Here is a 21,272-nt window from a genome sequence, read left to right as displayed (position 1 = left end):
TCCTTCCTGCCTCCTCCCAGCCACCGCCTCCCATTTCCCTCCCCCTCCCCCAACCAAGTCCCCCTCCCTCATCAGCCCGAAGAGCAGTCAGGGTTCCCTGTCTTGTGGGAAGTCCAAGGACCTCCCACCTCCTTCCAGGTCTAGTAAGGTGAGCATCCAAACAGCCTAGGCTCCCACAAAGCCAGTACGTGCAGTAGGATCAAAACCCAGTGCCATTGTTCTTGACTTCTCAGCAGCCCTCATTGTCCCGCTATGTTCAGCGAGTCCGGTTTTATCCCATGCTTTTTTTAGACCCAGTCCAGCTGGCCTTGGTGAGTTCCCGATAGAAAATCCCCATTGTCTCAGTGTGTGGGTGCACCCCTCGCGGTCCTGAGTTCCTTGCTCATGCTTTCTCTCCTTCTGCTCCTCATTTGGGCCTTGGGATTTCAATCCGGTGCTCCAATGTGGGTCTCTGTCTCTGTCTCCTTTCACCAGCTTGTCTCTGTGTCACCTGTAGTTTCCTTTTCTTTTGCTTCTTCGCTGTGTGCTAGGACTTTGTCAACTTCATTGTAATCTTAAGTTCTATTGTCTGCCTCGCATTTGTTATATGACTGCATATTGATGCTTAGATTTATTGAAGAGGCTCCCACTTCTTTCCCTATTCCCTCGCTAATGGTTATTCTGATAACGACTGAAATGTGGTGAACGACATTTCCCTTGTTCCTAATTGTCTCTAATTAAAAGTAACTTTAAAGTGAATTCATTTGATAGTTAATATGCTCTTGGTCCCCAGAAAAGGAGAGGGACCACAGAGAGCATCAGCAAAGACAGTAAGTTGACAGATCAGAAATGTTAGCTTCATAGTTGGAGGTTTGGTTGAACAATAGCCGTTATTATACCTGTCCATTTTAAATCACCTCTTGTCAAAATCGTAGAAAATAGTAATAGCTTTTGTTTTCCTAGATGTCTAATTTTGTTACTCTGAGAAATGAAGTTTGACTTAAACTTATTTTAACAAATTATTTATTGCCTGGAAAATAAGGGAAAGTATAAAAAGAAATCAATTTGAAGCACACTGCAGATGTTTGAAATCAAGGAAACACTCAGTAACACATTATGGTTTTCCTTAAGTGCTTAGAAGAAATGAAACGAGAAGCCAGGACTATTAAAATCGATAGAAGACTGACAGGTGCCAATATAATTGATGAACCTCTCCAGCAAGTGAGTTTCAGTATGTGGTATTTGGATTTCATCTCTTGTATTTGAGTTATATTTCTTTTGGAAATACTAAGGTGTACCTCTTAGCTATTTAATTTCCTGAAATTTTATGATAATGCTACCTTTGAATTTTATACGTAATAATTATATTTATTAGGTGCCTATAATGAGGCAGTTTATTTAACATGATAGCATTTATGGGTTAATGGCTATTAGAAAAAAAGTTTTGCTGACATCTGATATTCTAGTAATTTTATAATTTAAAATATTAATGTATCAATCTTGTTCAAGCTCAGTGCTTGATAAATTAGACTTTTGAGTTAGTTTTATTCCTCTAAAGATGTTTATCACCAGTTTGATTAAAAGTGTTAATTAGATTGGAAGTAGATATCCCTCTCTCAAATATTTTCTGATCATGTTTTTGATTATATGATCATTATAAATAATTTATACTTTGAACTTTAATGTTTTATAAATTAGCCTGTAGTTAACTTATATGACTTGTAGAAATCATAATCTTGATGTTATGGACTAACAGTACTGGCTGCATCAAAGGTATTAATAGGATTCAGTTAGTTTTGTGATTAGGTGACAGTGGATCTGACGGGCATCAGTAAAGCACTTGAGCTCCTTGTATCTCTTGGCATTATTTACTTCCCTTCGCAGGGAACTGAGTTGGACTCAGCGTAGTACAGCACTGAGTGTGAGTAGTCATAGATAATGTTCTAGTTTTCTCAAAAACTGAAGGTGTATGAATTGGGGTATCAAACATTTTTTGAGACGGTTTTTAACATGAGATAATGAAGAGAGGAATTTACCATTACAATTTAAGATGTGTAGAAGAATATAAGTTGGCCAATAATTGTCTCGTTTTTGGTTTTTGCTCCTGTTTTTAAAATCTAAAAAGGTTTTTTTTCCCTAATGTTTTGCTATAGGTTATCCAGTTTTCGTTGAGGGATTATGTCCAGTACTGGTATTACACACTGAGTGATGATGAGTCGTTTCTTCTTGAGATTAGGCAGACTCTTCAGAATGCACTCATTCAGTTTGCTACTAGGTAAGTAAGATCGCTGCTTAGAGTTACACAGAACAATTCAGGTGTGTCATGTATTACAGTAGGAAACAACTTCCAAATGAAGGGGTTTTTAGGTAAAAGGTAAGTTAAATAGTGGACTGTTACTATGGGATGTTATCACATTATCTACACAAACATACTTTTATTTCTCTTGGACCGATGTCCTTAATATTTTGTGGAAATGCAAATTTCTCTGAAGTGTTTGCATTGTGTTACATTCTCATTAGCAACTTCATATTTTTCTGTTTTTGTCCACAGTTGTTATTGCCTGTCAGTTTTGATTATAGCACTTAGTAGATGTGAGATAGCTTATCTTTTTGGTTTTGTCTTGTGCTTCTCTGCAAGTTTTCATTGAGCACCCTCTCATATACTTATCAGCCATTGTATATCACCATTAAGGAGTGCCTAGGCACACCCTCGCTCTGTTCTAAAAATGAGGTTGCTTGTATTTTATTACTGTTCTACTTTGCCTTTGCCTTTTTAAATACTGAATCCAGCCGTGGTGGTGTACACCTATAATTCAGCACTCAGGGGACAGAGGCAGGGGATCTTTGTGAGTTCAAGGCCAGCCAGTATACGTAGCCAGTTCCAGGACAGCCAGGTAGACAGAGAGCCTCTTTCCATTTGGTCTGTACGTCTCTCGTAGTGTTTGTAGTGAATTGGCATAATTGCCTGGCTATGACAGAGGTTAAGGGCATCCAATATTATACTTTTTATTTGTCTTATTAAAAAAAGAAATTTACTTATCTAGGAGTAGACACTTTTGTCACCATTGGGACATTTAAAAGTTGTTTTAAAACTTTTTAAAAATAATTTATTCAAATTTATTTTATATGCATTGGTGTGAAGGTATCAGAGCCCCTGGAGCTAGAGTTACAGACAGCTGCAAGTTGCCGTGTGGGTGCTGGGAATTGAACCAAGTCCTCTGGAAGAGCAGCTACTGGTCTTTACTGCTGAGCCATCTCTCCAGCCCCCTTAAAACTTTTTTTAAAAATGTTTATGGGTGTTTCGCCTGCATTTATGTATGTGCTTTGTACCTGGGGAGGCTAAAGGAGGGCATCCCTTAAAACTGAGTTATAGACAGTTGTGAGCTACTGTGTAGGTTTTGGGAACTGAACTCTGGTCATCGAGAAGAGCAGTCAGTGCTTTCAGCTGATGAGCCTTCTCTCCAACTTTGCCATTCAGACATTCAAGAAACACCAAGTATGTAGGAAACGTTATTAAAATGAAGGCTTACAAAATAGTGTGCTGTATAATTTCAGCTATTTTGTAAATATTATACAGTGAAAATAAAAATAAATACAGGAAATACAGTGAATTTTGGGTTTTCAGTTTATGGTTAAGTATAGCTAACTCAAGAAATTTAAAGGAGAAAATGACATTTTATAAATCTGGCATTTTCCTTTATAGCTATAGATAGGCAATTAAACATATGATGAGCAGCAATGAAGATATGTGAGATGTCCTTTTATGTTCTCCTGCCTCTTTTAAGGCAGCAGAACTGTGGCTGCCTTGATCTGGGCAGGTCCTGTGCGTACATGCAGCCCTGCAGCTCCAGGTCTGTGTGTGTTGCTGCCCTCTCGTTGCTGGTGGGTGCTGTTTTGCTGCTGATCTTCCCCTTGCTCTCGATCTTACAAGTGTTCTGCTCCCTCTCTGAGGGAAGAGGATATGATACAGATGTGCCATTTAGATTACATTTTTATTTGGTGTGGGTGTGTGTGAGAGAGAGAGAGACAGACAGACAGAGACAGAGACAGAGAGAGAGACAGAGAGACACCCAGAGATAGAGACAGAGTGGGTGGGGAAGGAGAGAGGGAGGGAGGATTAGATTTCTGGGTAGCAATGCACAGTAGTTAGGAGTATTGTAAACAAAGTGAACAAAGGGCCTAGATGTTAGTCATTACTTAGAGTGGTTGAGGTCGGGAATGTGTAGCCGAGTGGCTTTTGTTAACACTCACGTCTCATTCTTTTTTTTTTTGTTTGTTTGTTTTTTTGTTTGTTTGTTTTGTTTTTTCGAGACAAGGTTCTCTATGTACCATCCCTGCCTGTCCTGGAACTAGCTCTGTAGGCCAGGCTGGCCTTGAACTCACAGAGATCTGCCTACTTCTGCCTCCCAAGTGCTGGGATTAAAGGTGTGCGCCTCCACCCCCAGGCTCATGGCTCATTTCTTGCATATTTATCATGTACCATTTTATAGAGTACACCATTGTTAAACTGTTGCCCGCCTTTGTCAAGACAGACATTAAACATTTTTAGTGTAGCCCTCCTATTTGCAATAGAAAACAGTAGTGTTACTGTCCTTGTTCTCTGGGAGTTGCAATTTTGTCTAGACTGCATGTAATTGTAAGAAAGTCAAATAGAGGTGGTGTGCTGGTTTTTTTTTTTTTTTAACCCTCAACATATTTCTGTTTTGAAAAAATAGAAATCTAGATTTAAATGTTTGAATAGTCTATATTAAATATTTGTATTACATGATAGTCTTATTAACTTTAGATGTCAGATGTTTCAATGAATTGATATGAGTTTGAAATGCTTCTAATTTTTTGGAGCAGTTCAGTAAATTAATAAATGGCATTGTTCTATAAAGGAAAACAGATATGCAATTCTCCATATCATTTTTTCCAAACTAGTTACAAGAAACCTTTTGTGGAATAATTTATCCTGTAGTGAGTACACTATATTTTACAAAACTGAAAGTTGCTCACGTTGATTGTGACTTAAATGGTTTTTAAGGTCACCATTTCACTGTGTAGTCAAGACTGGTCTCTAGTTCACTGTGTAGCCCAGGCTGACCTCTGATTTGAGAGCCTTCAGCTTTTTCTTGCTTTGGGTACATGTGTGTCAACATGGCTGGGTTGAGCTTTTTTTTTAAGTATAAGTCCCATTTTATTTTTCCAAGGTGTTTTCTTCCTCTGTCTTTATGAAGCCACCTCTTTACATGGGCTTTGGTGCAGCAGCAGCAGGTCTGAATTGTGGTGGGGACGTTCAGTCTTTCTGAGCATGCTGACATCGATTTGTGACCACCTTGCTGTGAGTAGCACAGCGCACACAGTAATGCAGCTTGACGTAGAGTTTGGGGAGCACATAGGAGTTGAAGACCCTTGCTTTGGATATGTCCCTGACAGCAGCAGCCTCTACAATGTTCGTGTCCCCCTCCCTCCCCCCCTCTCTCTTGTTAAGACTGGTCTATTCACTACAATGCAAAGCCTCTGATTGAAAATAAATAAATAGGGCCAGCCATGAAATGAAGATCTCCACAAGTTGTTCATTGTATATCGCCAGCAGTCAATGAATGTGTTCTCTCCTGCTCCCATTGCCCTGGGTTCTCTTGTGGCCCAGAATCTTACTTTGTTTGTCCTAGGTATACTCCTGAAAGTGTTAACAGAATTATGTGCTGTTTTTACTTGTTTGACTAGTTACTAAAATGGTTTTTGAAGTTTGTTGCTATTGAGATAGAGCACTAAATGATTTCATAAGATTAATATTCAACCTTTTGTATTCTGAAGAGTTTTATACATGTTATACTTATCATGACCTTTTAGCCCAGTGGTTCTATATGTCTTGTTATTTAGTGGTGATAGTTTTAAATGTTAGTATATGTAAGAAAAAAGAGTGGAAAATTTAGAATGGATTCAGAAGAAACCAAGAAGTGTCTGAAATACTCCTAAGCAGATAGAAACATTCTGAATCTCTCAGGTATTTTTGTATCTGGGATGAGAAATTATAAGATGTACCCATGGGCAGCTTTTTTTTTTACTATTATTTTACTATTTTTACCAGTTTTTAAGAATTTAAATTGTATTTTTATGCCTTTTGATACTAATTAAAATATATTGTCAGAAGACTAAGTGAAATAAGAGCTGATTTACTCAGAGTCTTAAGTAGGAACATCTAAGGTATAAATATTAAAATATGACAGGAACAAAATCTGAGTCTGAGGAGCTGGAGGATCTTGCAGAGGACCTTTGCTTCTCACCACTGTAACAGCTTGCAGCTGCCTGTAACCCCAGGGAGTCTGACTCGTCTCTGCAAAGCATTTATATAATGATTTAATGTTTTTTTTCTATAAGGTCAAAAGAAATAGACTGGCAGCCTTACTTTACTACGCGCATTGTTGATGACTTTGGCACTCACCTGCGAGTATTCAGAAAGGCTCAGCAGAGAGCAACAGAGAAAGATGATGAAGTCAAAGGTACTGACCTCATTTCATTTGAATGCTAGGATCTAACAGTCGTTTTTCTCTGCACTCTCAGCTGTCCCTTGTTGTTCTAGGTGCAGCAGAGGATCTGGTGGAGAGCTTTTTTGAAGTTGAAGTTGAAATGGAGAAGGATGTTTGCCGGGACCTAGTGTGCACTTCTCCCAAAGATGAAGAAGGTTTAATTTTTAATATAACTCTTTTGTGAACAGTCTCAGGTTAGAGGCAAGTTAGCAGGACAAATCTTGGTGGTGTTGTTCTTGCACAAGACAGCTTGCAGAGAGAAGACACGACTTTATTGTAACTCTTACACGTAGCCTCCACGTACGCTTCTCATCCTGAAGCTTACCTTTTAAACAGCAGAACGCTTAACATTTTAAGAATTAGAGTTATTTCTGGTTCTTAAATTTATTATCTATACCCTAATGTATACCTGTTTCCCTAAACTCTTTTCTAATTAATTTCAAATAAAATATTTAGATTATTATGTGCTATTTTGTGTTACTAGTTACTGGAATAAGTGTTTCTTGTTGTTTCAATAAAATTTCACTTGGTGGAAGTTAGATAATTTTTGCTCTCGATTTTTTTTTTTTTGTTTTAATTTTAGTTTAAATTAAAGTCCACAATTACATCTTTACTATTTGGAATGTAATTTTACTAATGGGATTAGCTATTAAATTGTTTCCCAGGAAGTGTCTGTGTGGGAATAACCATAAGGAAGCATTGCTTTTCTTCAGGTTTGGAACGTGCTAAACTATTTTCTTGCCTTTTCTATTATTTTCTTTCCCATTTTTTCTTCTTTCCTGTTTATAGTTGTTATTAAGTTTAATTTTCACCACCAGTTGATTAGTGGTGTGTGAAGTTATAGTTAAAGAACAAGTACCTACGGTGCTGTGAAGAACTCGCATGGGAGCTTTCTTACATGAGTAGACTAGAGGAGCTCGTCCTGCAGTGTTCGCACATCTGCGACTGGAGACGTGGTTCTTTTTCCTGACTATGTGCATAGGAAATTTCTAAGTATGCAAGGATAATACATAATAGGAATGAAAAGTATTTTGTATATTTAAAGCTGTCTTAGAGAAAAACAGTTTTGTCTTTAAAGTTTCTCATGATTAATAAGACTGGCTCGGACTGATGTGAGTTTGATTAGTGAGTATTTGGAGAGCAGTGACAGCGATTTAGTGAATGCTGATGTGTAAGTACTGAAGCAGGAAGTTGTTATGAACACGAGCCTTTTAAAACTGTGTCTTATATAAGAGTAGGTAGAAACTTTAGATTTTCTAATGTTATTATGGCTACTTTTTCTGTTTTTAGGATTCCTAAGGGATTTGTGTGAGGTTTTATTATATTTATTGCTACCTCCTGGAGATTTCCAGAACAAGATCATGCGATACTTTGTCAGGGTAAGCGTAAACTCATACCCAATAATGATGTAAGGGAACTGAGAGCAGTAGTTCTCAAAATCTTTGGCCTCGAGACCCAGTTAAACTTCAGAATTATGGAAACATTGAGGAGCTTTTTAAAATGTGATTCTTCATCTTTAATAAGTATGTGTCATAAAATACAAAAACAAATTTTAAAGCAGAAGATCATTAGCTGGTAGGTCAATGACATCAGTGAATGCCTTCTTGTCCCATGAGCGTGCCAATGTAAATAAGGGCTTGGTATCATTATGAAAGTGGACTTTGGCTCAGCTCATTCTTTGAGAAAGGATTTTGGTTCTATGGCCATACCACCTTGAACACACCCAATCTTGTCTGATCGCATAAGCTAAGCAGGGTTGGGCCTGGTTAGTATTTGAATGGGAGAAATGAACTTGGGGATCTTTTCTGAATTCTCCAGAGGTCACTGGCCAATACTTTGAGAACTGCCTTAGAGCTAGGAACTTTAATATATGGTTATCATACAGACAGACTTTTCCTTTTAATTGAAAAACGACTCATGTAATATGTTTTCATCGTTTCCTCTCTTGAGTTCCTCCCCACCTCCCTATCCACCCAACTTTATGTTCCTCTTTACGTCTCTCTCAAAACAAAACAAAAGAAAACCAAGGAACACAGAAAAATCCCATAAAAGGGAAAATCACACCAAAGTCCATCATGACAAAACATGGCCGAACAAAACAAAATGGAACAACAAGTCCACAACATCCTGCTGAGTTTGTTCTTTGTGGTTCAACTCTTCCCAGGCCTGGGGCCCTCCCTGAAGTGTGGCTGATAGATCAGTGACACTCCACTGGAGAAAAGTGGTTTTCTCTTTGCAATGGCATCAGTTACAGACAACTTCTTGGTTAGAGGTGGGATGCTGTATCTGCTTCCCCCCTCAGTGCTGGGACCCCGTCTGTCTGGAACCTGTGCAGGTTTCATGTACGCTGTCTCATCTCTGAGTTCATATATGAGTCCTGTTGTGGCTGGAAGATGTTTCCTTGAAGTCATCTATCACCTCTGGCTCTTAGAATCCTTTGGTTCCTCCTTTGCATAGCTCCCTGAGCTCTGAGGGGAAGGAATTGGTGAAAACACCACTTTTACAGATGAGTGATCCAAAGACTCAGTCTCTGCACACTATCCAGTTGTGGGTCTCTGTTAATTCCATTCCACTGCAACAAGATCTTCTTGTTGTCTTCTTGTTATACCCAGGTCTTCTCTGGTCTGGGTATAACAGTCTGCCATCAGCAGTCACTTCACCGCTACATTCCTTTGCAGGACAGTAGTAGCTTTCCCTGTAAGCCACGATCTGTCTGCGCTCAGGTTCTTGTCCCTTTTACCTGTGTCAGGTGTGGGCTCCAATCTCACACAGACAGTCTTGAATCCAGTTAGAAAGTACCTGGAATATTTGCACCATTATCGATCGCACCAGCTCATCATGCAGGCAAGTCACCTTTGTAAGTCCAAGGGTTTGTAGTAGACACCTCATTAGGATTCTTGTTGGAGGTGGGCCAGGATGATGAGACACAAGAGTGCGGAAGAGAACGTTATGACTAAACTCCTCTGGGTGGATTCTTGTTAAAATGTAAGGTACAAAGATGAAGAAAGATTGAGGTTTAATTTGGAAGATGGTTCAAGTAAGCAGCTAGAGTTTAGTTAAGGATAAAAGTTCCGTCACCAGTCAGCTACACAAATTTTCTCCCCAAGAAGTACCATTTTTTGTTTCACTCATTGATAGTTGTGTCATGCCTTTGCTGGTCTTACTCAGAATGATGTTGTTACTCTCTTAGCCTTACCGTTTTCAGTTTTATGTCTCAGTGTCCCTCATCAGACATTCCTTTGTGACCACTGAATTTCAAGTTCCTTTGTATTTCCCTGTACTGAAGACAGTGCCTAGTTTTTTCCTTCTTAGTATTTATCCTCTTTAAGTGATAATTTTTTTTATTGTTTATTAATTTGGTGTTTTTCTCCATAATGAAGTGTAAACTGAGGCCATGCTTACTATTTATCTACACTGTTGTGAATCTAGTGGTTAACACAGTGTGTGGTACATAGCAGTTACCAAACCAGCGGCTCCCCTGCTGGTTGTGGCTTGCGTGCTCCTGCACAGTCAAGAATGGAGGTGCTGTGTCGTGAAGTGAAGCTGCTGTTTAAAAATACGTAGGAAGGTAGTCAGCCATTGTCTCACTATAGATTGCTTTTTGGCCAGATTTCATCGTTTTTGGTCAAATCTAGTGTACTACAACACTGCATTCAACGAGTCAGTTTTGTTCATTGCACTTTTCGTCCTTTGTCAGTTTTCTTTCTCAGTATTTAAATTCAAACTTTTACAGCAGATATTTTGCTTAGGTTCAATAATAGCTTAAAATCTCTTTCTGGTGTATTGATTTTTGTTGTTGTTGTTGCATAGATTGTACCAATGCAGTATTTGTCTAAGGTAGTTGCTATTTAAATGGCTGTCCATTGTCTCCATTCTGTGTTTTATTTACTGATTGAGTCATGACTTCAGTAACTTAATGTCAGGTTTTCATATTGGCATTTGGGGCAGTCCTTTAGAAATTTGAGGTCTTAGGCCAGCAAGAAGGCTCATTGGGTAAAGGGAAATGCCACCAAGCTTGAAGACCTGAGTTTAGTCTCCAGAGCCCCCACAGTGGAAGGAAAGATCATGCAAGTATTCCTCCCCACACAGTGGGAGGAGACCATGCAGGTTTTCCTCTGCCCTCTACAAGTGCTGAGTTGTGTGCTTCTGTGTGTGCACTCCTACATATGTGATAAAAAAGTGAGAGGTATGTGGGGTCTTAAACTCAGAACTGCAAGCCAGAGAGAGGCTACCTGCTGTGGTGCTGCAGGGATTGCAGGGCACAGTAGAGTCCTGTGACAAACTTTTACTAGCCAGATTGTATAAGGAGAGTTTGAAAGACCATAGTAATTTTCTAAGACTGCTGTACTGATTATTTTAAATAATAAGCATAAAATCACAGTTATTTTCAATCTGTTATTTTGAAAAGAAACTCTGAAAAATGATTTTGGGGATTGAATTTTTCTGCTTAGAAAGTACATTTTAAAATTTGAACATGTTGGTCAGAAACAGAATTTGAAGAAAGAAATTTGAAATATATTTTTAAAAAGGAGTATTGTGGCTCATGCCTGTAGTATCGAACATTAGGAGGCTTGGGCAGGAGGATTAGTCATTTAGGGTCATCCTCAGCTACATAGAGTAGATGGAGACTGCTCTTTCATTTCCCAGCCGCTCGGATTTGAATAATAGCACAGAAACTATAATTACAACACTGTTTGGCCTATTAGTTCAGGCTTCTTATTATCTAAGTCTTACATCTTCAATTAACCCATTTTCATTAATGTGTGTATTACCATGAGGCTGTGGCCTGCCAGTAAGGTTATGGCTGGTAGCTGGCGTCTTTCTCCTTGATTTTACCTACTCTATCTCGATCTCTCTTCCAGCCTGGCTACATTCTGACCTGCTATAGGCCAAAGCAGGTTCTTCATTAACCAATGCTAATAAACATATTCATAGCATGCAGAGGGGAATACAACATCAGCATAGTTGAGGTAGCCTCTGTTGCTTGAGATCCTGTCTTAGAAGTAAAATAAAGAAACAAAAAGTTAGAAATTGACTATATTCCTTACAATCTACAACTTTAAAGAATCTCAATTTCTAGAAATTACTGGTGCCTGAATTACTGCTTGTTAAAATTATTAATTTATCATGGGGTAATAGCTGTTGGCAAAACTATTTATTCATGCAGGATTATACAAAATATTTCTTTAAAGAAAAAGACAGATGTCTTTGTGTGTGTGTATATAAACATATATATGACTATATTTCATGTGTATATGAAAACAAATGGTACTGATAAACTAGAGATCTGCCAAGAGAATCAATTGGGCTTTTAGTTAGGAAAGTGAATATTAAGTTAGCGTTACCAGTATTCTCAAAAAATCACATGCATCAAGGGATGGTTATGCCACTAAAAATTTCATGTTAGTAGCATGAGTCCTAAGTTCTTAAGCCCTCATTGCCATTCATGTAAATACATGCCCATTTTGGACTTAAATATTGTAGAGGACTGGTAAATATAAAGTAAGTAGCTAGGTCAGTCAAGGAATTCCATTTACACACCAGTTCCTAGGTAGTACTCCGTTGTCAGAGATGTAAGACATAACGAGAAAATGCTGACACAAATACAATAAATGCAGGCACAGCTGTGTTGGAGGGAGCTGCTGTTCATCCCGGCCACCCAGAACTGAAATAATCACACAGAAACTGCAATAATTAGATTACTGCTTGGCCCATTAGCTCTAACTTCTTATTGGCTAACACTTATATCTTAATTTAACCCATTTCTTTCTTAACAGTAAGTTCATTGTAAGCAATTTCCAAAACTCTAGAACTGGACAGTCATCCAAAGTTCTTCTGTACCATTGGGACATCCATCTTCAGCCTACAGGCCCATAGTATCTAGCAGTCTTTTCCATGAAGCAGGAAATTTCAAAGATAGTTCTGCCTATATTGGCAGTTTGTCAGTCACTTGCAGACTCTTTCATGAAGCAGGAACCCCAAAGTATTGTCTCACCTTTAGGCAAGTCCAGCAGTCTTTTCTCCGTGGGTCCTGCATGCCAACTAGCAGTCCAGGCAAGAGCAGTTTCCTGTCCACATGGCTAACAAACTCCATAAGGAGCCTCCTCGATGCCCATCTTCCTCTTGGTGCTGCCAAGAGCAGACATGCTCACTATCATGAAACGTCCTAAATTCTTAAAACACTTTGAATGCCATATTCTGAAGGTCTCTGAAAGATTTGAAGAATCCCTATACATTTTTGTATATCTCAAAAATCTAACTAACATGACTACAAGCTTGACTATTATAGATGACTCTCTGTTAACCTATATAGATGTGTTTGAAACTTGGACGTGGAAAACCTTTTAGCTGAAAGGATCAGGGCATACTTAGTGGGATAATTGAGTCTTTTTTTAAAGCATAATTTCTTTATTGATTCTTTGGGAATTTCATATCATGCACACTAATTCTGTTCACCTTCCAATGTCCCCATATCCTCCCTTCACCCCTGCAGTGCTATGCAAAAGAAAATTTGAAAACATCAAACCAAAGCAAGCAGGCAAACAAAGAAGATAAAACCCAAAAAGTTCTCTTTGCTTCTCCATCTTTCCCACCTCTCCAACACTTCTTCACCCGTCCTTCTGGCATCGGGAGCCTGAGTGTGTCTGTCACACAGTGTATCATTTTGTTCAGTCAGTGAGGCATGGGTCCTTGCCGACACTCCTCTGGGGTATCCCGCAGCTGCCCAGAGTATTTTTTTAATATACAAATTTTATGTTTTTATTTTTTCCATTTTTATTTATTGTTTGCAGTGAACACTTGCACGTACAGGTATATGGATAAAAGAATTTACTGTGTGACTCACTATTTTTTCTTTCTTTTCCTTTTTTCCTCTGAAGTTTTATTTTATTTGGTGGGGGTGTGTTACAAAGGCAGAGTAGATACAAAGGGCCGGGGAAATGAATGGGATGGAAGTGCATGGTGTGAAAGACACAAAGCATAATTGATTCTTTAGTAAGACATTAGGAGGAGGACAGAGTTTTAATAGATAAGGTCATACAAACTGCTAAAACTGGGACTGTGTGTAGAGTATGTGAGTAGATTTTATCATTTACTTTTCACGTTTTTTATTAGGAAAATAGTCAGGTAGAGGAGACATTGTGTGCCAGCTGCCCGGATGTAGCCAGTGCTGACCCCAGCTGGTGCTTGTCTGTCTCCTCACTGGAGGCGGACAGCTGTGAAAGTGACGAGTGACGTCTCCTTTCATAAAATACATTTGTGTGGATGCTTAGATTCATGCGGACCTTTATATGATACTTTCTCTTTTAAAAATACACACAAATACTAATATTCCAGAGGTGTTCTTTTATTGTTTTTTATTCCCCTCTGGTTTTCATAGTGTTGTGGCTTGTTCTGTCTGTCTGTCTGTCTGTCTGTCTGTCTGTCTGTCTATCTATCTATCTGTCTTCCATTCTTCTCTCATATATTATATCCTGACTTCAGTTTCCCCTCTCCACTCCTGTCAATCTCTCTCTCCCACCTCCATCTAATGTGGGTCTCTGCATCTACTCCCATCATTTGCTGGATGAAGCCTCTCTGATGACAGTTATTCTGGGCTCTGGTCTACAAGTATAGCAGAGTATTCTTAGGACTCATTTCATTATTTCATTTATTTATTTAGCCAGTCATGTTTCCTTTTATCCTTGGTCTTTGGGCCATGTAACCTCTGGCTCCTGGCCCTCCAGGTAGTATCAGATAGTATCAGGCATGGGCTGCCTCTTAGAGCCTCTTAGAGCTGTATTTCAGTTGGTATTGGTACTTTTATCTCGCTGATTAGTGTGGGGATGGTGGCACACCTTTGATAATGCAGTGATTCCACGTTCCATAAGTTACTGTAGTTTCAGAAAATTTATGCTGTGTTAGATTTGAGAAGACAGTTGAGCTATCTATTTTTTAATTTTATTTTTAGGAAATCCTTGCACGAGGAATTCTTCTTCCATTAATAAATCTACTCAGTGATCCTGATTATATTAATCAATATGTCATATGGATGGTAAGTACCTCTTAAAATTGTGACTTGTCTTTGAAACAGGTTTTTAGCAGTAAAAATGTAGTTTGGAGATTAGAGTGATCAATCAACAGAATATTAAAGAAATGAAGCTATCTAGTCTCTACATTTCTATTATCTTTAGTATTATGGCATTACTATTGCTATTTTAGTGGCCGCTGTAAAAATTGTAATGAATCACGTCAGCAAATGCATCTAGCAGTGCCTCACCCTCTCATATCCAGTGTGAGCCTGGCCAGCAGGAGCATCTCAGCTGTGACTCTAGTCCTGTGTGTTTATTTATCTGGACATAGATAATTTACTCAGTAGTGTAACTTAGACTTTTTATGTCATAATTTCTTTAAAAAAAAAAAACCTAAGGAAAAATAAAACTCAAGTACCCACCACAAATGTAGCATTTTTAATGATCTTTGTTTTTTATAATTCTAAATATCACTTTGTTTTTATTTTATTCTGAACAGTTTCCTATAGGATTTGTATGATTTTCAAAATTTATGGACATAATTGACATCAAGCTCACTGAACCTTTGCTTATCATAAAATAGGTTTTACTGTACGATTCTAGGATAGTTCCATTTCCTCTAGAGTGTCGACAGTTTTTATTAGTTTTAAAGATGGGTGGTTGGAAAAATAAGTTTGTCTTCTTGCTCTGCTTGTTTCTGATGAGAAGCAAGCGTCCGAGCATGACTGTGTCTGCTGTTGTGGTTCCGGACTTTCTGATGAGAAGCAAGCGTCCGGGTACGACTGTGTCTGTTGTTGTGGTTCCGGACTTTCTGATGAGAACGACAGGCGGCGCAGGTGCTCTGCTGCCTTTCGTGTGGCTGTGCCTAGTCGGGACTATTGCTTAGTCGGTAAATGCCCCATTGTTCACCGACTGATAGCATAGCCTGATTATGTCCAATATAGTTTTATTCTCCCTTCCTCTCCAGTAGCTGCTGAGTGTGCTGTGGTGAGAGCATCTGCCCTCATCACAAGGTCATGGTGCTCATTTTGTCTCTGCGCTTACTCTGTCTTGTAGTCTTTGTGTCTTTCCTGTTTTTATATTCCCATCACTTGCACTCTACACAGCACTGTTGTGTGGGACACTTTTCCTGGGAGACGCAGCGTGCACTTGTCTACTGCAGAAAGGGCGCCCATGGCAGACCAAAGTAAGAATTACACCAAAGGAGCCAGCGAGTCACTATGGGACTGCTAGTAGGGGGGAGTGGGCAAGAGGTTACTTACAGGGAACAGGATGTCTTAAAAGCCAGTGCAGAACAGAATAGACCACCCCAACATGGTTGATGACTTAAACTGCAGATCTTAGAGGCAGCTCTGCAAGTCTATGAGAAACCTCTTGGTCTGTGCTAGTCTGTGTTTTCTCCCTCACCCAGCAGTCAGTGCCTGCCCCATAAAGCTGGAGAGAGGGTTTAGAGAACCGCCCAAGACACAGCCTTCCCTGGCACGTGACTGACTTACCTTCTCAGGCCCGTGAGCCTTCTTCTCCCTCCTGGAGGAAATGCTTCTCAGGAGGAAATACCATACCACACTTAGTTACCACACTGCACTTCTTTTATTTTAAATGTTGCCCTTTCTGTCTTTTGCTGTTTTGAATTTGCTAGCTCTGTGACAGCTTCCCTTTTCAGTTCACACTCGTTTTCTGCCCTTCCTGTGCAGCCTCGTGGTCTTGACTCTCATCTCTCTGTCAGTGGCTTGTAAATCACATATTTGCCTTGATTTTCCTGAATAATGCCTTAAAGCATACTCAGGGACACTTAATGGCTCCCTGACCCTCTCTTGTGGTCTGTCTCTTGTCTTGCTTTGCAGTAGCTTGAGCGTCACTGTCTTTCAGGCCATAGCTTACAGCAGCCCTTCGTGGCTTCCTTCCTCACTCTCCTCTGATTTGTCAGCTTTCGGCACTCTTCATAACAAACACATTTTAACTTTAAGATGTTGCACAAAGAACATTATCATACCTTTCTTACCAGAGCCCCCACTACTCCTTCTGCACGTGTTACCTGCGCCTTCTCCTTTTCTTCTTTACTTATTGCCTGTGTTTGGTGTTTATACAGCAGCATAGAATATTGTCTCTAGTCCTATTCTGTTTAAGCCTAGTGACTTAATTTCCTTCAGAGCCAAAACTGGAACCCTTGTAACACTATGGAATTCCTACCCGATCCCTGCTGCTCACCCTTTGCTCTTGAGGCCTTCCCTTTTCACTTCCACCCACCTTGATTTCCTTGCTGTCAGCACTCTTTCTGAGCATGACTCTGTGCTCTTCAGTTTGTAGTATGTTTAGCTTAATCATTTTTGTTAATGGTATGTGACCCATTTTAATGTAAGTGCTTGAATGTACTGCTCATCCTTTTGGTACAGTCTTTTTGTTTGTTTGTTTTGTTTTTTTTGTGGTGCCTGACTTATGGTTTCATTCAGTGCTGAAATTTTCTCCTAATAAGTAATTCTCTCCTACCTGTCCTTTAAAACTTTATTTTCAGATCCGTGATTCAAATTGCAACTATGAGGCCTTTATGAACATTATTAAATTAAGTGACAATATTGGAGAGTTAGAAGCAGTCAGAGATAAGGCAGCAGAGGAACTACAGTACCTTAGATCTTTAGATACAGCTGGTGATGGTAAGTGTTCACTCTGAACAGGGTTCTCTTCAAGGACTATTAGATCCTTAATAACAATTTTAATTTATGTAATGGAATCGTCAACTTCTAGTTTTAAAGCTCAAATTCAGTCTTCCTTCCTGTACTAACATGTTCTTAGAGTAAACGTGAAGATGATGTTATTGCAGTTGCCCCTAAAGATAATAGGTATGATTTATTTGAAAGTAAATGATTTTATGAAAAATTTTACATTGTTTTTTACTGAAGCAAAATTGCTTTATTGATTGTTTTGTAAATAATAAGTGTGTGTTAAGTACTTTTGAAATACCACAACCATTTTTAGCTCCTAATGATTTTTTTCTTTCAGATATTAACACTATTAAAAATCAAATAAATAGCTTATTATTTGTAAAGAAAGTATGTGACTCAAGAATACAGCGGTTACAGTCAGGCAAAGTAAGTATAAAATACTTTTGAAATAATGCCTAGTTGTAAATACTTAACAGCAATTAAAATCCCAGTCTGTGGCATAAAGTCACAGCAGGACATAAAACGTGTGGGTGTGTGTACACACATGCTCAAGGCCATGTGCAGACTAGAGATGCCTTCTGTGGTTGCTTTCTACATTACTGTGAACCTGGAGCTCACCTGCCGCTGAGCTCTGAGAATATCCTTGTATGTACGCTCCCACCCAGTGTTTGGGTAGCAGATACAAGTCTGTGTCCAGCCTTGTTATGTGAGTCCTGGGGATCTGAACTAAGGTCCTGGAGCTTGCCTGGCAAAGAACTAGTTTCATATGCTAGAGCACAGTTGATACTTTGTAAAGCAGTTCAGGAAGGGTTGATTACAGCACTGCCTGGAAGTCCCCCATCTGCAGTGCTCCTGGCCTGCCGATGGATATCTGTGGAGCCATGGACCTGGAGGTCTGTCCTAAGTGATCGTCAGTGAAATTTAGATGATGAGAAGGTGACGCTGATAACTGTTCCAGAAGCACCCAGATATTGATGATCGCTGTTAGAAGCAACAGAGGTTTAATTTGTGGGACTGCTGATGAACTTATCGAGAGTGATGTGGTAGTGTGTGTAGCATCAGCACCACACTGCCAACATCTAACGTGAACATCGACCTGCCAGGTAGTGGTGCAGCTATGTAGGTCTGCTGCTAGCCACGGTGTTTGAGTGAGTCAGCATGCAGACCACTGGAGGGGCTGGAGACGAGTGTGGAAGGCATGCGTCTTCCTCTGTCCTCTGCTGCTCTGATAAACACTCATCAGAAACAGTTTGAGGAAGGAAAGACTCTGACTTTCACTTCCAGGTCGCAGCCCACAATGAAGAGAAGGCAGGGCAGGGACTGGAGCAGGGTCACAACGAATACCGACTCCTGACTTGCTCCTTGGCTCGCTCTGCTAGTTCCTTACACAGCGCAGACTCAACTGCCTAGTGATGGTGCTGCCCACAGTGGGCTGGGCCCTGCCACGTGCATCATCAGTTATGACAGTTGTCAGCCTTTCTGATGTTTGTTTTCTTCGTCTGTACAATCAGGTGTGATTACTGTATGCAGCACAGTGCCTGACGCCAGATGTTCTTGACATTTTTAACCTTTTCTCTAAAGTTCTCTTTGTAGGTAGCCATCTTGTTCTATTGCTTTGACTATGTACTTCACTATTTATATAATTTGAAAAGAAAATTTCTTTATCAGTAGCAGAGGTTTTATTCTGTTAAAAGCAGCGTTGCTCTTTGGAAATGGTTTTTCTATGGAATAAATGCTAATGGAAATGAAAGTAACGAGTATTGACGAGTAGTAGTGACGAGTAGTGAGTAGTAACGAGTAGTAGTGAGTAGTGACGAGTAGTGACGAGTAGTAGTGAGTAGTGACGAGTAGTAGTGAGTAGTGACGAGTAGTGAAGAGTAGTAGTGAGTAGTGACGAGTAGTGACGAGTATAGTGAGTAGTGACGAGTAGTAGTGAGTAGTGACGAGTAGTGACGAGTAGTAGTGAGTAGTGACGAGTAGTGACGAGTAGTAGTGACGAGTAGTAGTGAGTAGTGACGAGTAGTAGTGACGAGTAGTGACGAGTGCTACAGTAGGTGGCAGTGAGCTCAGGGTCAGCGCGGGTCCTTTCTCAAGCTAGGTAGAGAGCAGCCACGGAAGTAACCTCACCTCCACATGGAAATGAAAAGCCTTCAAACATACTCTTGGCTTCATCTCCTGAAGTGCTTGTTGTACACTGAATGTGTGGAAATAGAGAATGCATGAAAACACAGTGATAAAGGTTATTTTATATTGGGGACAATTAACGCTTATTACATTTTAAGTGATTATTTGATAACTATTTCTTAAAATGAGTAGGGATTTAGAGTCTCTCAACAGAGTATTTTATTGGGAACCAACATACATGCAAAGGGGAGTGTTTGTCACATTTTGATAGAATGTTCCATTGCCCTTATATTTCTATAAACATCCGATCCTAATGACTGATGATCTGTTTGTGTCTGTAGGAAATAAATACTGTGAAGCTGGCAGCAAACTTTGGCAAACTTTGTACAGTCCCCCTGGACAGCATTCTTGTAGACAATGTTGCACTACAATTTTTTATGGGTAGGTAAAACTTTATTTAAATAATATAGACATTAATTCTTTTGGTTTTAAATTTGTGGTATAATACAAGCAACCCAAAAATTCTAAAATATGATACTTTTAAGTGTATAGTCCAGTGATATTTAATATCCTGCCATCTCTCTAAGGTGGTTCTTCTGTTACCACTTTTGAAAGAGATCAGCTTCCGTTCTTAGCACATCCTCAGGTGTCTTCCATGTTACAGCATATGTCAGAATTTTTCTCCTTTTTCAGGGTGTCACATACATACACATACATGTGGGCTCACCTCCCCTGCCCCTCAGTACCTTTTGTGTATCCATTTGTCCCCATGGGAATGTTGGGTTGCTTTCATCGTTCTTCTAGTGAGCGTGAGTTTGTAATGTGTGTGTATGCAGAAGCAGCTTTTTGTGATGTGTGTGTATGCAGAAGCAGCTTTTTGAGATCCTTATTTACGTTCTTTCACGTATGTAACAGTATGTGGAAGTAGTCAGTCATAATTGTCTTGCTCATTCATTGACGAACCACTATACTTATTTTTCAGAGATTGTACCATTTTACATTTCAGCCAGTTTATCCTCCCCAGATCTTTATCCTGGCATTCAGAATTTTCTTTTTTTTTATTATCAAAACAAACTTTTTTTTTTCCATTTTACATACCAATCCCAGTTCCCGCTCCTTCCCCTCCTCCCATTCCCTTCACCTTTTTCCCCCTCCCGACCCCATCCTCTCCTCAGAGAGGGTGAGGCTCATTGCTTTGAGGAAGGTCCAAGGCCCTCCCTACTCTATCTAGACAGAGCAAGGTATCCCTCCAAAGAGAATGGGTTCCCAAAAAGCCAGTACAAGTAGTAGGGATAAATCCTGGTGCCACTGTCAGTGGCCCCTCAGTCTGCCTCAGCCATCCAGCTTTCACCCCAGAATTTTCCTTTCAGAGTTCCATCAGACAGACCCTGCCAGTCCTTCATGGTGGAGTTTAACAATTTAAAATATTAATGAATTTGAATGGCTATTATTTCTTTCTTTTCTTCATTCTTTCTTTTCTTCTTTCTTTCTCTCTCTCTCTCTCTCTTTTTTTTTGGTTTTTCGAGGCTGTGTTTCTCTGTGTAACAGCCCTGGCTGTCCTGGAACTAGCTACGTAGAACAGGCTGGCCTTGAATTCATACATATTATTTTTATCTGGTAAACATAACCAGTATACGTGAATCTTTGAATCATTATTTGTGTGATCAAAGTCTATGTGGTTTCATACAATGTTAATCTTAATTTTAATATACCTAGAAAATTACATGTTATTACTAATCTTTATTCAGAATAAATAAATGTTGATGAAGTAGTTGCTTATATAAAGTCTTACATAGAAAGTTCACAGGGAATTTTATCCTCAAAACATCCCATTTATGCCCATATTCAGAAGGATTAGGTGGGAAAAGATCTTAAGTTGCAGGGCCAGCCTGAACGGCTAGTGAGATTCTATCTCAAAAACAAATACAAAAAGCTTTCCTGTTTCCTATGTAATTGTTATTTAGCTTAACCAATTTATGGTTACTTTT

At 39.4% G+C, this 21,272-nt stretch overlaps 1 protein-coding gene across 3 annotated transcripts in view; it reads left to right on the top strand.

The window, feature by feature from the left end:
- The window catches only part of Snx13 (sorting nexin 13), a 100,324-nt gene that overhangs the window by 42,199 nt on the left and 36,853 nt on the right, over nt 1-21,272 (top strand). For all 3 annotated transcript variants that reach the window (XM_057782297.1, XM_057782298.1, XM_057782299.1), the window contains 9 exons: nt 1,111-1,200; nt 2,133-2,254; nt 6,343-6,464; nt 6,545-6,646; nt 7,782-7,870; nt 14,440-14,523; nt 17,013-17,151; nt 17,498-17,586; nt 19,626-19,725. In XM_057782297.1, coding sequence (XP_057638280.1) covers nt 1,111-1,200; nt 2,133-2,254; nt 6,343-6,464; nt 6,545-6,646; nt 7,782-7,870; nt 14,440-14,523; nt 17,013-17,151; nt 17,498-17,586; nt 19,626-19,725 — 937 coding nt within the window. The remainder of the gene's footprint in view (nt 1-1,110; nt 1,201-2,132; nt 2,255-6,342; nt 6,465-6,544; nt 6,647-7,781; nt 7,871-14,439; nt 14,524-17,012; nt 17,152-17,497; nt 17,587-19,625; nt 19,726-21,272) is intronic.

This window comes from Chionomys nivalis, chromosome 10 (assembly GCF_950005125.1).
Source record: "Chionomys nivalis chromosome 10, mChiNiv1.1, whole genome shotgun sequence".
Classification (NCBI taxonomy): Eukaryota; Metazoa; Chordata; class Mammalia; order Rodentia; family Cricetidae; genus Chionomys; species Chionomys nivalis.
Note: the sequence above shows the minus strand (reverse complement) of the source record. Positions and strands in the feature narration are given on the sequence as shown.